We start from the raw sequence: 16,673 nt of genomic DNA on the forward strand, positions 1-16,673 counted from the left end.
TTTTCCATATAAATAATAGTACAAACAAAGGTTAAAGTGAACAAAGAAGACAACAATAAAACAAAAGTATGCAAGCCAAATTTACAACCATCAATTCTGACATAAGGCTGTGTACTTCACATTTTTTTGGTACTAAGCCTTCATTATTATTGGTACAGTCCGCCTAATTCAAAACAAGAAAACAAACTTTGAGAAAAGTACCAAAGTGCTAGTTGGGCTAACAATTTATAATAGAAAAGAATGATGAGAAGAGGAGAGCCAGTTAATTTGAACCATTTCCTGGACAATGAGTTGAGCAATTTAAAAACAATTTTGTTTATTTCATTTCATTGTCTTCTGTATTGCCCCTATGTATATTTACCTTTAAAGATTATTCATCACTTCTGGTTCTGTTAACTTTCACTATTTATTCTGCATTAGGAGTCTTGATAAAAATTCAATTGTACCATACCTTGATAAGAAGACCTTTAGATTATATGGATTTACATTACCCATATTTACTGTTATATGTCGTATGTGAACTACCTGTTGATGTACTGTTACTGACTTGTCAATGTCTATGTTGATTTCAGTATGTAACATTCTCCCACTAACGTGCAATTACCCGTGAAGAAGCCTATATCGGGTGAAATGCATTGGGTAACATCAGACATATGCTAATTGATAATGCTTAGTATGCCGATACTGGACAATTGGGGCATCATTCATCTCCTGTAATAATAAGCTATAAGCCTGTCTACTATTGTAATTTTGTGAGAATTTCACGTTCTCTGATTTGTATTGTGTTGAGATATCATTATCACTTATTAACACCACTACTATACCACACAGTTCTCTCCTATTAAGGTGTTAAAACTATATTATCTGTTATATTGACAGATAGGGCCTCTGTTTTGGTTGAATTTTATATCCAGAGAGGGCTGCATACTCGTCCAATACTTTGTGTAGGTTAGGTAGAGCTATTGGGGGATTAGGGAGGATGAGAAGATCATCACTCGCATATAGTGCAATCGTGAAATGTTTAGTTTTAATAGGGACCCCCGTAGTGTCAGGATGTCTGCAAATAGTAGCAGCTAGAGGTTCTATGCACAAGGCAAACAGTGAAAGGGGTCATCCTTGCCTGGTAGCATTTCAGATTGTAAACAGGGAGTTGGCGTATGGAAGTTTGACTAATTCTAATTACTTTTTGTTTACAACATTCTTGTTCCAGGCATATGACTAGACAGACATCACAAAAAAGTCAATATATAGGGAGGTGCAAATGCCCAGCACCTTACCTTTTCATGAAAGAATCACTTTAAATTGTGTTTCTATGATCACAAAAATGTTGTAGTTGCCGGTCCGTAATTGTTTTAGTATTCTTCATTTTATATTTACTAGCAAATGTTTCCCATTTCAGAATGTGTAGGTTTGTGGAGCAGAGCAAAGTGTAGTGTACAGATAATCATGGGCAAACCAGTAAAGGGAAATACTTGTAATGCATGTGGCTCCTATGCATTGAGGTGGTGATTATGACCATGGAGCAGTGACAGTGAACCACCCAGGTCATAAGGAGGGGGCATAGATGACAGTGGTCAGTTAAGTGGAAAGGGATATGATGAGGGTGGGGCAAGTAAAGAAGCATAGTCACAGAGGTGTATGTGTGTTGGGGGGGCTGCCAGGAAGCTATGGCCAGATTGGCGGCACATTAAATTGCTAGAAGTTCTAAGAGTATGACATTTCATTGTCAGAGCAAGAAGACCGCTACTTTATGCAAACTGCCTGTTTTGCCGAAACAACTGCAGAGCTTTGAGCACACCGCTATTTAGGGAACCTGCAACACATAGCTCACATTTGAAGCAATGAACAGCTCAGAAAAGAAAACTTGCAACTACATTTAAAGACTTACAGGCTGATTCTGTTCTTAGGTTTAGGCTGCATCCCTTAGTTTAGCTTTAACCCTCCTCCCTAGTGCCTAACCTTAACACAAGCCCCGCGACCTAGAACCTGACTAACCCTGCAGGTTCCCTACCTTTCAGGTAGCAAAAGCTACCTACTGCACCACCTGATTGAATAAAGTAAGCCACTTTGGAGTGGTGTGCCATATTGCTGTGTTGCATGGCGACAGTTTTTCTTTTGGGAGAATGATTGTTCTTTAAATTTTCCAAAACCAATTACAAAGGCATTTGTAACATCCCCTAAAAGCTGCAAAAATTAAGTTTCTCAGAACAGGTACTGCCAAATGTACACTTTTCATCAGAATGTAACAGTAAAAGACTCCTCCTGCCTGTCTAAAATTCCACATACACATCAGAGACAACAAAGATTATATCCATAAGGAATCCTCATATTCCCATCCAAACTGCATGTTTCATGTCAGTAAAGAGTATATCTAAATATTCATCATGAACATTCCCTTGCTTCTGTGTCCCTGTTTGGTTAAACAGTGCAATAATTGATTTCACCCCAATTACAAGTACAGTAAAAACCTTTTATAGCTCCAATCCTCCTCCAAACCAAAAAACTAGCATTTTTTTAAAAAAGTACAACATTTGAACTTTTTTTTTTTATTTTTTTTTTTTTTAAACTAAAATTTGACCTAATGCAGGTGGGAAAATGGTTTGTGCTATATAAATATTGTTTAAAAATATGTCTATTGAGCAGAGGTTGGAGCTCGAGTTGCGCGACTTGGACTCAAGTCCGAATTAGGTTGCCTAATAAACAACTTGCGACTCGACTTGGGGGTCTAGTCCTGCCATGTGCAGTAATTCTTCTGTAACACCACCTTCATGCCCTCCTTCCTTGCATTCTAAAGCTGCGTACACACGTCAGATTTTTATCGCCCGATAATCAGCATCGGCCAGATATCGGGCGAAAATCTGCCGTGTGTACAGTCGGTGCCGTCCATCGTCCGAACGACCATCCTGGCGGATCCACGGATGATGGACGACAACCGATCCTAATGAAAGGGAAGGGGGAGAGCGCGCAGCAGGGTGCCACTCCATCGCTCTCCCTCTCCCCTCTCCATAGTCCTTTGTCGTTGGAAAGGATCGTGAAAGATCCTTTCCAACGACAAAAATTGCATGTGTGTACGCGGCTTTAGTCCACGACTTTCTCCTGACAGCTGAAGGGGGCGGGGAGAAGGGCGGTGTTACAGAAGCCTCACTGCCTTCCTCCATGCCCCCTTCAGATGTCAGAGGAAAAAGCTGTGGGCAAAAAATGCAAGGAAGGCGGTGTTACAGAAGCCTGCATTCAATTTAGCTATTCACATTCAAAATTTAAAACATATTGTTGACTGTTTGGCATTATAACAGACTAGGGTCGACTTGATAAATGAAGTGACTTGACTTGGAAGAATTCTTGGTGACTTGAGACTCGATTTGGACTTGAAGGGTGACATCTTAGTACAACCTCTGCTATTGAGCAGAAAACTAAGACATGTGAGGAGGCAATAAAACAGATTTGTGAAGAAAAACTTTTCCATGAAAATTAAGATCGTAATAAACATTTTACTGTATTTTTCTGGCCAATCGCTAAACAATATACATCCAATTCATAAAATATATTCATTGAGAACTCCGTTGGTTCAAAATCTATTTTCTATTGAGCAACATTTGTTCTTTAACGTGAAAAGTTGCTTACTGTAAAATTTAAATTTCTAAAACTGCAAAATGTTACAACCCTTGCAACTTTCTACACATTCAAGGAATACTATCGGGATTGCCTTTTTTTTTTTGCCTTCTAGTTGGACATAAAGGCTACATCTACACGAACGTACATTTAAGTCTACAAGTCAACATAAACTTTTCCCAGCATTTAAAAGCCCATGTGTGAAATTCCTATTCATTCCACTTAACAAAAGACATACCAATGACAATTACACACTATATTGCCTCAACACAATTACAAAAGTGTACTCCCTTTTCTTGACACCTTCAAATTATGCTTGAAATTTTCAGGTAAATGCGAGAGTCACTGCAATAGTGCAAAAAAATGCTCTGGTTTACTAAATCCATTGGTAAATGTTTCTGGCTTGTTATTACACCTAAACCCAACACTGCCCTTCAACCTGAGATCATCATACCCTTTGTAGATTACAGTGTTGTCAGCATCGTTTTGCCAGGATACGTATTGGCGAGGACTGGAAAAATGGTTAGGAATAAAAGGCAAAGAGACCAGAACCCAGTGACAAGGTTTAATGCTACAATGAAAATATACTTATTGTCCTAGAATGGCCCAGCTGAAGCTCAGACATCCCCTCCACAGAGCTGTACATATAGGATGTAAAAAGATGCTGTCCATATCCATCAACAGTGCCTATTCAACTTTGCATAGCTGGGTCAACAAACAAGGCCAATCCGCATCATCTAGGTCCGCAAAGCTGGTAGAAACTTTTATATTTCCCCTATGTGGTCAGGGATGAAAAAAACAGGAGTTTTAACTCTCCCTTACTGTATCCAAAATTAATCAAAGGTGTCTGGGGTAAGATTTTAGTATCAGAAGGAGAGTATTAAAGTAGAGGACAAAGCTTTGCTACTGATGTTTGGGCAGAGCTAAAAATGTGCAGTAACAGCTCTGTTCGCGCTGCATATTTTGGGGAAAGGAGATAGGGGATGGGGAAGATAATGAAACCACCAGTATGTTTCACAGTCTTGCAGTTTGGAGCCCTACATTTCTTATCTATAAGGCAAAATGACTATATTTTTTAGATAGACAGGTATTTAGTTCTATTTGCCAGACTAATGAAAACCCCATATTGATTCACATAAAGATCATTGGTTAATCCACGTTTATCAAATTGGCATAATAAAGAGGGAGACAGGGAGACCTGGTAGTCCCACCAATTAAAGGCTTTTTGAACAAAAAATGCAGGGTTTACGTAAAAGATGAAAGCAACAATGACTGATCTTTAAAACAGGAAGCTTCTAAACAGAGGCGAAGTGGATTATTGGTTTATTACACAGATCACATTGGTATTCAAATGGAATAAAAAAAAAAATCCAATATTTTAGTTTTATTCATATTTCCAGACATTTAGTTTCGTAGTTTTTATGTACAAACTATTTAGAATCTCAATGGTAATTTTCTTTGAGGTTCGAAACTTTAGAGCTTTATATATTTACCGAATTATAGTGTGCATAGCACAGTAAACCTTTCCCCCCTGAAAAATGGATGATATCCCTTTTGTCACTGAATGTTGCTTCACACAGTGAATTGTTTTTATAAATGTATGCAAATAGGTCACATTTAGCACTTTATAAATAACCCTCGAGTGCATCTTTAAAAACAAGTTCAAATGACAGGTCCTATATTTCTATTCCGATTTTTTTTCAGAACCCTCAAAATCAAACCTTTATCAGCATAGAGGGGGCGGAAATTTACCATATAGCCTGTCATCCAAGCATTGTTGTGCTGCACTACTCAACCCCACTTCTGTGATCCTGTAATACAATCCTTGCTGCATTTCACATTGAAAATAAAGAGTCAGGAAATATACACTTCTCACATCCACACAAGTAATTTTCATTGAAAGTTTGACGATGCTTTATTCTGCCTATTACCACACACAGCTCACAAATTAGGATGAACTGAGTAAACTAAATGACTAGCACAGCAGCAATGTTTGCTGGGTAGCATTTTGGTAGCTCACTGAATGCTTTCACAAGTTTCCTGGATTTTCTGAAAAAGCAATACGTGAATTTGAAGCTAGTTTTATTTTCCTAAGTGTTTATTGTTTTTGTAATGTTTAGTGATGGAAATGATGATGTACAGTTGTCCTGTTTCTTTTTTAGTATCGGTAGCATACCTCTTGGCATGCTTATAACTGCAGTGAAAAGAGGAACTTTCAGTTTTCATGAACTGGCCTATATTAATATGAGGGTATAAGGTATAAGACTTTCCCTTTAACGTTGTTCTTTTTAATAAGCAGCGTGTTTTCGTAAAAAACTGAAAGGCTCAGGAGTGGATTTACAATGCGCCAAATTGAAAAGTGCAAAGCCTACCAGAAGGCTCTTGGGTGCTCCTTCTGCACATGCCCAAGCATCTCGGGCATGCACAAAAGGAGCGTTTTCGTGCAAAGAGAAAAACTGCCCATCCCACGCATGTGCAGGGACTCGGGAATGGCGCAGGACCCGATGCAAGACACCTCCAGATGGATTGGACTGCCCTGCGGAATTGAAGGCAAGTGTATTTTATTAGGCACTTTTCAGTTTAGTTCCTCTTTAAACAATATCTTACCAAGCCACCTTGTATAAAATACAAATCCCCAACCTCCTCTGTAATAATGTAGCCACATGGTAAAATATAATAAGGTGATGCTTTCTAGATTTTAATTTGTGTTAAAGCTTTAATGGCCTTCTTGAATGTGTTTGAATCATATGCTAAATGCTGAGTGGAAGACATTATGAATGTGCCCAGCCAAGCAACTAAAGGGTAATCTGAGAAGAGCTCACCCTCATTAAGGGCATCACCACTAAGTACTCTGAGCAAATAGAAGTGGATGGGGGGGTCACAGACCGATTCCTTGGTTATATATAAATCGCATATTCTTTTATCCATTACATTTATTCAAAGAACAATTAAATGTATAATATTATATTTACATGCTACAAATCTGTAGCATATGTCATAGTTTGTATAGACAAACCTATATACCTAATGTTTGTATTACCTACAATGGCAGTTTTTGTAAATGCCACATTGAAACAATATCCAGTCATTATGACTCACTAAGCCTTTAAAACCTCTACCATACCCTATAATCAAAAATACACTGTACTACTAAATGATTTGTAATGATTTGAATCGAGGTATGAGATAAATTGAACTTTCAATATTTCATAAATACTTTTCTTCTGCGGGTAAGCCATCGCAAGTAATCCATATGATAGATGGGGAAATCTTAATGCAATATATACATTTTTAATTTGACATGTGATATATTTAGTAGCAGGTGACAAAGTCTGCTTCACACAAGGCAACAATTTAAAGGCTGGCTAAACCAAATATTGCCACAGAATGTTCTAGATAGCAGATTGCTAGGCTGTAATTTCAATAATAAATTGGCACTGTGTCACAAAGACCCAAATACAGACATCATAAATCAACATGTCATTATGTATGTACTGTATAATCTCATGGGTTCATAGTGTATTCAAGCTGTCTGCTTTCATGCAGTTTTACCAGCCTTGCAGAGCTCCCAACTGTAGCAGATTACAAACGACGGCTTGGCAACAATTCCCTCTGTCCTTCAGTTCTTCCTCTTTTTGGTCTGATCTATAGACTACAAAATATGATAGATACTCAACTTCAATATTGGTACTAATGCCGACACTAGAAGAATATATGACAATTTTTTTCTTATAGAAGGTAATAGTGGGTTTTAACAAATACCTGAATGAAATCACAGTTTTTTTAGGATTACAAAACAACAAATATCAATTTGTTTGAACGTCATTCTGGACTTTAGCCACTTGTGCAAAGCTGTAATATACAAGGAAAACTAAAAGAGCAATCAATATATCGGTTTGCTTCTTCATCCACCAACTGATGGATCACACTTTGGAGTTTGAACAAGTGCCATACTACAATAAACCGTGGAGATTAAAAACAATAAACACAATTTGAAGTAAAACTTTGAGTGTTATGTCCACCTTGCCATTAGTGATGTTTTTTCTGAAAAAGCTAGTCTTCTGCTTGTTTTTTTCATACTTTCAAGTCACTGGCCTAGAACAAGTGTGAAATTTAGGAGTTCTCGCTTCACTTGACATTTCTTAGCTCCAGTGAAATCAAGCATAGGCAACCAACATTTACAGTAGGTAGTCAGCAGTAAAAGCTTACCATATCTCTCAACTCAGAAGCACAGATATCTAACAGTACAATTGAATAATTGTGGATGGGAACAAATGTTGCTGTTCTCTTTTTAACTATTTTTTTCCTGTAGCATGGTGGCCTATATAGTGTGAAGTGCTTCCTGGCAACCAGTAGTCAATAGGAGCGCTCCCCACTGTTTACCTGCTCAGCTTCGCTCATTGTTATAGTACAGATGGGAGCTAGGTGTGTTTTACAGAGCATTTTTTCTATTGCATATTGTTATATAATATTCACCAAGGCAGTTTGTCAAAAACATTTAAACAAGCTTGGCCCCCTTATTCTGTCACCTTATATATTGCTCTCCTAAAGAAAGCTATCAAGCTAAAAGGTACAGACCTGGGTAGGAGAATATGTTTAAAGTATAAACCACTTCCATGTTTTTGGGTTCGATCGGCCCGCAGTGACCATGCCATATCCAAGCACCTGGTGTTTGCAGACAGGAGGACACAGTCCCAAAAAGCTAGGCAGAAGCAGGGTGGCAGACAAGTGCCTGACTGTGCTTCAGGCAGAAGGACACCAATTTCGGCTTGCAACTTAGCCTACGTTTTGGATTTTGGCCCTTTATGCGATTTGAGTTAACACCCCTGATCTAGGGTGATGTGCAGGTAATCTTCAGGTCAGTGAATATTTTATTTGCACTTTATTATGCATTCTCCATGCACTGAATAAGAGAATATACCATTCCTGAAGGATTCAGTGGTTGGAGCCTTACTTTTAAGGGTTAAGGTAATAAAAGTACCCTTTTTTGTGATTGCAGCTGACACCAAACTATGTAATGGAATAAACCCCATACAGGATGTCTATAATCTACAAGCAGACCTGGATGTACTGTGTGATTGGGCAGCCAAGTGGCAAATGACATTTAATATAGATAAATGTAAAGTTATGCACATGGGGGCCAACAACATGCATGCTTCATACTGTCTAGGGGGATATATTTATATATAAAAAATAGAAAAGGATCTTGGAAGTTTGGTAGGCCATAGATTAATGTTTTAAAAGAGGAATAGACTGCAGAGTTGGAGACATAATCCTGCCCCTGTACAAAGCATTGGTCAGACCACATCTGGAAAATTAATCTAGTTTTGGGCACCAGATCACAAAAAAAAAGTGGGGCTGGAGAGAGTGTAAAGAAGTGCAACAGAATTTATGAACATGGACAAGATCAGCTGAGGGGAGATTAACAAAACTGAATCTACTCTCCCTTGAGAAGAGGTGTTGGGGGGTGATCACCCTGTATAAATAGACCATATAGAGAACTTACCTCAAAAATATTACCTTTAAGGGCATTGCAAAAAATGACATGCTTCTGAAGAATTAGTTTATTCTCTGCATACAGAAGGGATTCTTAAGAGTAAGGTCTTAAAATGTGGAATAGCTGCCCTCATGACTTTTCTTTATGTTTTATGAACTTCTTTACAAAAAGCTAGATGCATTTCTTGAGGCACAGAAAAAAAAACTGTAAAATACAATTTAAAAAGAAATGACAACAGATATTGTTGAACCAGGGAACATCCAAGTGCCTTAGGGAACCTGGAAGAAGTAAGCTGAACCATGTTTTATAGGGTGTTTTTGTCCTCTGGATCAGCTGTGCATACATGTTTTATCAGGAATATACAGGTTTTCCTACATAGTTATTTCCCTAGTGGTAGAAAATACACACAGAATATATAAGTGAAATTTAGAAGTACTGAATATTCCAGATAGTTCTATGGAAACACAAATCAGTAGATCAAATGATTTCCATGAATAGGAGCCAAATGACCTTTAAACTCACACAGTTTATCCAGCAACTGACTAACAGTTACATGTATTTACACTGAAAATAATGTATTTAATAAAATCAAATAAAAATGCTTTTTAAAGTATTTTCTGTAATAAAATTATGTATGAATGGCAGATCTTTAGCGAGTTAGGATTGTGCTTGATAGTGCAACAACTATTTTTCTGGGCACTAATCATAGCATGGAAGCGCTTTAGCACAATTTATCTGTGAAATGGACATTTTACATATTGATTTTTTTATTACAACTGAAATATATTGGGAGTCATTCAGAACATTTTTGCCAACCAGACTATGAAACCAGTATTGTTTGTGTGTATTCATGTGTTTTTTTTTTTTTTTAGGTGTTTGATATTCAATGCCTTTTTAAACTAATAAAACTAGTGACTAGAGGGTGGTAGGCCTTATGCATGGCAATTGGTAGCTAGCCTAAGAAAATCAAAAGAGGACCTTAGAGCAAAAGGTCTGCTTACAGGAACAGGACTCACACCCCCTCAGAAATCACCTACTAAAACATAACTATACAAGGAAAAAGGGGGTCGTTAGTGTAAATGTTGGGGATGATTCCTATTGGATGACATTTGTTTGGGAGCACACCTTGCTAAACACCAGCTCTACTGGTTGATTGGTGATCGGCAGTAAACAGGTAAATGATTAAGTTAAGCAATTGAATCCTGTGGAAGATTTTATTATGGATTGCAATCAAATTTTTCCTATCACAAAGGAAAGCAATTTTAGGTCTCTTACAAATCACCTAAATTTGTTCTGTGACATGGCTCTCATTATGGATAAAAATGATTATAGTGGCTGTCAAACAGCACATTACTATCTTTTGTAATATTACGTAGCGCAAACCTTGTCAAGCATTTTAGGATGAATTGGGAGGGGGATGGAATACATGTCTGGTTTTAGCCAGGAAGTGAGAATAGGAGTTCCTGAGCAAGTTCCCGAGTTGGCACCTCGCAAGCTGCCCCAAACACTAGGCTGGTCCTTAATTAACCAGCTTTATAACATCTGACAGCATGCGGTACTGAACCACTCACCACCATGTCCACTTATTCCCTATAGACGGCCATATGCCAGAGACTACATGTAGCATCAAGGTTCACGGCTTGAGGATGGTTAACTGCACCACTACCTCACCATCCATCTGAACGTAACCTTGCTGGTATTGGGGATTTTATTAGAGAGATCCCACACATACTTTCTATTTGTCAATAGTTTCAGCCAAATGGAAGTGAGGGAAAATCTACAATAGGGACAAAACCAACAGCGGACTTGTGTACTAGCTTTGCTCTGCTTCACGAAAAACAATATATATAGATTTGTATCCATTAGCCAGATACAGCGGTCATCATAACAGGAAGCAAGCAAATCTCTTTAATCAAGCCCCAGTTAGTAGCAGGTTCTAACCATTCCCCAAGTTTCAGAGGTTTTAATGACATGCATTCTTTTAATGCAGATCTGCAGCTAGATTGGAGACAACCTAAAGTGTCAATGCAAAAGTGCAAATGTCCAGCATCTGATCAATCTGCTGCTAGGAATTCCAATATATTCATCTTGGGAATATCTCCATTAGCACAGCCAGTAGGACCCTTTGAGTGGAGATGAGAGTGGCCCCTACATGGGTGAAAAGTCCAAATACAATGAGGTTAGCTTAAAAAAACAAATCTAAAATATCTTCTGGAGCATTGAAAAACCATTAGAACTTCCGTTTTGTTGCATTTCCTGTTGGGAAAATCTCCCAATCCCTTCCTCTGCATCATATTTCACAGCTTTCCTGTGCTCATGGCTTAACTGTTTCTGCACATGAGCATGCCACAGGACAATGTCCATCCATAAGAAACATACTTATGGCGGTAGATGATGTACACTTTTCCAGTTCTCTTAAGCCGCTCCCCCCAGGCCTAGTTTCTAATGGTACTTCCCTGTACACAGCTGTGTGCGGATGCTGCAATGAGCTTTGTTATAGTAGATAAAGCAACTTATTCAAACCCTCTGACCCTGTCTGCGCCTGAGCCCCAAGTACATGGAATATTCATATTCAGTATTGAATAGCGGTGTATTATATGTACATTACACATGACACATGTGATAGCATAAGCCATTAGTCACATGTTAGTAATTAGTATTATTCAATAGAATGTAATCATAACATCAAACATGGGCATCTTGTGCCAATTTTATATTCAGTGAGGGGGGGGGGGGATTAGTACAGGGTACCAAAATGGCCAGAAAAAGCCCAACCTCACCAGCATGGCTAGCGAGAATCTGTAATCCAGAGCCACAAATATCCACCGCCAGACTTTAAATCTGGAAAGCTAATGGGAAGTGCCCATGTCACCAGGCCAAAAAAGATGACATCTGACAAGGAGCCCCCAGACCCTCACACATCAATTAAGTACTCCATACTTTTTATTTCTATTTAATGTGAAAGTCATCAGATGGAGGGTGGCAGATGGATCACATCCAGGCAATAATGATAAAGACATACCATTTCTAAGGACATGCCTGTTGTATAGGAGGCGGACACCCTGGCCTGGTCATTCCATACACTTTTACAGGAACATACATCTCTAGATAGACCTCCTGAAGCAAGGTGCCCACATAAACAGCCATATGCAGGCCCAGCAAGGATTAGAGGTAGTTTGGAGACAGCCAGGTCAGGGAGCAGCAGACACCGGGGCTGGAATGTGAGCATTACCACACAGCCTTATAAGGAGCTCAGACAACTCCTACAGCAACTTAGACAAGTCCTGCCGAATATCACCCTGTCAGAGGTATATGAGAACACCCCATACAGCCTGGCCACATTCTAGTCATAGAATATACATAAATATACCACACACACATTGCAAATCCCCTCAAACAAGAGGTCACCCAACTACTACACGCTCCCCGGCTACCTGCTCCTGTACCTGGCAGTTCTGGTAGCTCTCAAATGCCCGTAGGGCGCTGTCGGTGAGCTTGACGTGGAAGACAGACACCCTCCCTCCGACCCTTCCACAAGACAGCCCGTAACTCCGCTCCTCCTTCAGCGCCGCCATCTTAACAACACCATTCCTACCACCACCGCTGCTCACCCTACCAGTCCCTCCTCCTCCATTACATTTTTAGGTAGCTTCTACTATTGGCTGGATAAAATGTCTTTCTTCTTAAATGACCAATAACCAACTTTCTCTGACGCTACAGGCCTGCTTAACACCCATTGGCTTTAGCGAGCGGAAAAAGGCGTGGTCTCTCAGTTCCGTTTATTACAGCCTGGTGTTCTAACGATCTACCCATAAAATAAATCTACCAGGGGGCGTGAACAAATGGGCGTGTGCAATGACGTCATCATCAGGAAAGTTTTACAGCTGTATTTGTGTATGAATGCAGCATGTCATGTTCTGGAGCACTACATCTCTCCCAGTACAAACCTCCATATCTCCTAAACAGTTTGTCCTACCAACCTGAAATTGTCAGGGTACACAGGGGACCCTCATAGCTGGCAGTAGTCCAAATTTCATCCCCTCATCTTTAACAACTGTCAAAATATGTGGATCATAATTATAAAATCTAGTGAAAATTGAACATCAGGGTTGCTGTTTTAAAAGTAAGTGTGACTGGATGCCCCAAATTAAACATACAAATTATGGACCCCCCGGGCAACTTACATAGCAAGGAGGTGCAAACTCCAAATTTATACCTACCTGTCACAAAACTAGAAATGTCATAATACACTACCCTGTCCCCTTCCCGATTTTGAACCCCAATTTCTCCAGAACAGGGTGATGTACAAAACTAAAAATGAAGGTGTAAGTAGGGGGACACCTGTGGCTAACACACCCTAATATTTTATCGTTAGGAGATAAAGAACTCCACCATTCAAAAAAATCTACCCTGTTACACAGTGCAGGAGGCTTCTAACATCTAAACCCCAATTTCTCTGAAACGGGGGGTACAGGTGATCAAAATAAGAGATGCAAGTGGGGGACACCTCTGGCTAACACCCGCTAAAATTTCATCACTATGACATCGTCAGCACATAAAGAACTCTGCCCATCAAAAAAATCTAACATGTTACACATTGCTGGAGGCTTGTAGAGAGAAGGGATAAATGGCTTTTTACCGTAAACATAAAGTATAGCAGTTAAAATCCTTTATTCGTAAACATTAAACATAAAAAGAGAGATTAAGCTACAAGTGACTTTAGTCATCTCATACCGAATTCATATGATCATACTTGAATTAGTAAGTGATACACTCCTTACAATTCTTTAAAGATCAAAATATATATAATATTTTAGGATTTTGATCTTCAAAGAATTGTAAGGAGTGTATCACTTACTAATTCAACTATGATTTTAGGAATTTGTTATGAGATTACGAAAGTCACTTGTAATATAACCTCTCTTTTTTGTTGTTTAATGTTTACAAATGAAGGATTTTAACTGCTATACTATATAAGTTTGCCGTAAAAAAACGCTATCCCTTCATTTTACATTTATACTAACTAAGCAGCTTGGCAACTACTAAAGTAGTATTTAATTTACTGTCCTGTGGGATATACTTTCTATCTCTTTACACATGTATACCTAGAGGCTTGTAATGCCTGAACCCCAATTTCCCAGGAACGGGGGGGGGGGGGAGGTACAGGTAAACAAAAAAATAGGTGCATGTGGGGATCACCAGTGGCTAATACCCCATACAATTTATTAATTAGGTCATCATCAGAATATAAAAAACTCTGCCCATCAAAAGAATCTACCCTGTTACACATTGCGGGGGGCTTGTAACGCCTGAACCCCAATTTCTCTGTAACGGGGGTTACAGGTGAACAAACTTAGAGGTGCAAGCGGGGGACACATGTGGCTAACACCCCCTAAAATTTCACCGCTATGGCATCATCAGAAAATAAAGAACTCTGCCCATCAAAAAATTCTACCGTTACAAATTGCTTGAGCACCTGAAACCCAATTTCATCAATGTGTAACAATGTGTGACGACGGCCTAACGATTAAATTTTAGAAGATGTTAGTCACAGGTGTCCCTCATTTGTACCTCTAATTTTGTTCACCTGTACCCCCACGTTCCTGCAACATTGGGGTTCAGATGCTTGATGCCTTCAGCAATGTGTAACCAGGTAGATTTTTTTAAAGAGCTGACTTTTTGACTTGAGTTTTGACAATGGCCTAACAAATAAATTTTAGGGGGTGTTAGCCATTGTTGTCTCCCACTTGCACCTCTAGTTTTGTTCACCAGTTATGCCCCTTTCCAGAGAAATTGGGATTCATGTTTTAGAGGCCTCCAGTAATGTGTAACAGAATAGATTTTTTTGATGGGCAGAATACTTTATGTTCTGACAATGCCATAACAGTTAAATTTTGGGGGGGGTGTTAGCCACTGGTGACCCCCACTTGCATCTCTATTTTTTTTTACCTGTACCCCCTTATGAAATAATGGGGTTCAGGCATTAGAAGCCTCCAGTAATGTGTAACAGGGTGGATTTTTTTGATGGGCAGAGTTTTTTATGTTCTGACAATACCTTAGTGATGACATTTCAGGAGGTGTTAGCCACACGTGTCCCCCATTTACACCTCTAATTTTGTTCACCTGTACCGCCCTGTTCCTGAGAAATCAGGGTTTAGGTGTTAGAAGCCTCCAGTAATGTTTAGCAGAGTAGATTTTTTTGATGGGCAGAGTTTTTTATGTTCTGACAATGGCCTAACTATGAAATTTTAGGGGGTGTTAGTCACAGGTGTCCCCCACTTGCACCTCTAATTTTGTTTATCTCTAACCCCCCCCGGTTCCAGAGAAGTTGGGGTTCAGGTGTTAGAAGCCTCCAGCAATGTGAAACTGGGTAGATTTTTTTGATGGGCAGAGTTCTTTATGTTTTGACGATGCCTTAGCGATTAAATTTTAGGGGCTGTTAGCCACACGTGTCCCCCACTTGCACCTCTAATTTTGTTTATCTCTAACCCCCCCCCGGTTTCTAAACAAATGGGGATCAATCATTAGAAGCCTCCAGCAATGTGTAACAGTGTAAATTTTAGATGGGCAGAGATTTTTATGTTCTGACAATGGCCTAACTATGAAATTTTAGGGGGTGTTAGTCTCAGGGGTCCCCCATTTTTACCTTTAATTTAGTTCACCTGTACCCCTGCGTTCCTGAGGTATCGGGGTTCAGGTGCTTGATGCCTTCAGCAATGTGTAACAGGGTAGATTTTTTTGATGGGCAGAGTTTTTAATGTTCTGACGAAAAGCCTGATGAAATTTTAGGGGGTGTTAGTTACAGGTGTCCCCCACTTGCACCTCTAATTTTGTTCACCTGTACCCCCTGTTCCTGAGTATTAGGGTTCAGGTGCTAGAAGCTTCCATTAATGTGTAACGGTAGATTTTTTTGATGGGTGGAGGTTTTAATGTTCTGACGAATGGCTTAACAATGAAATTTTAGGGGGTGTTAGCCACGGGTGTCCCCCACCTGCACCTACATTTTTGGTTTTGTAAATCTCTCTTCCTGAGAAATTGGGGTTCAAAGTAGGGAAGGGGACAGGGTAGTGTAGTATGACATTTCTAGTTTTGTGACAGGAAGGCATAAACTTGGGGTTCGCACCTCTTTACTCCGTAAGTCACCCCGGGGTCTATAATTTGTATGTTTAATTTCGGGCTTCTAGACACTTTTAAAACAGCAACCCTGATGTTCAATTTTTCACTAGTTTTTATAAATATGAAATTTTAAAAATTGTTAAAGGTGGGGAGATGAAATTTGGCTTACTGCTAGCTATGAGGGTCCCTTGTGTACCCTGAAAATTTCAGATTTGGAAGATCTGGAGGTTTGTACTGGGAGATATGTAAAGCTGCAAAACATGACATGCTGCATTCATACACAAATATAGCTGTGAAACTATCCTGACGATGACGTCATTGTACACGCCCCCTGTTATAGAAATGATGGGTGGCGTCAGAACTCCAGCTGTTTGCCCCGCCCTTGCATTGAACTTCGATCGTAATTGGTTACCACTTAATTGGGCGTGGCTTGATAGTAGACGTCAAAGAA

At 39.4% G+C, this 16,673-nt stretch overlaps 1 protein-coding gene across 4 annotated transcripts in view; it reads right to left on the reverse strand.

Moving 5' to 3' along the window:
• Window positions 1-12,723, reverse strand: part of ELL (elongation factor for RNA polymerase II) — a 33,300-nt gene extending 20,577 nt beyond the window's left edge. For 2 of the 4 annotated variants that reach the window (XM_072405038.1, XM_072405037.1), the window contains exon 1: window positions 12,553-12,720. In XM_072405038.1, the coding sequence (XP_072261139.1) occupies window positions 12,553-12,681 (129 nt within the window). In that variant the 5' untranslated portion in view covers window positions 12,682-12,720. Of the gene's footprint in view, window positions 1-12,552 lie in introns of all 4 variants that reach the window. The other 2 variants (XM_072405036.1, XM_072405035.1) reach the window with 2 other exon arrangements.
• Between the last annotated feature and the right edge of the window lie 3,950 nt (window positions 12,724-16,673).

Source organism: Pyxicephalus adspersus, chromosome 3 (genome assembly GCF_032062135.1).
Source record: "Pyxicephalus adspersus chromosome 3, UCB_Pads_2.0, whole genome shotgun sequence".
NCBI classification, from domain to species: Eukaryota; Metazoa; Chordata; class Amphibia; order Anura; family Pyxicephalidae; genus Pyxicephalus; species Pyxicephalus adspersus.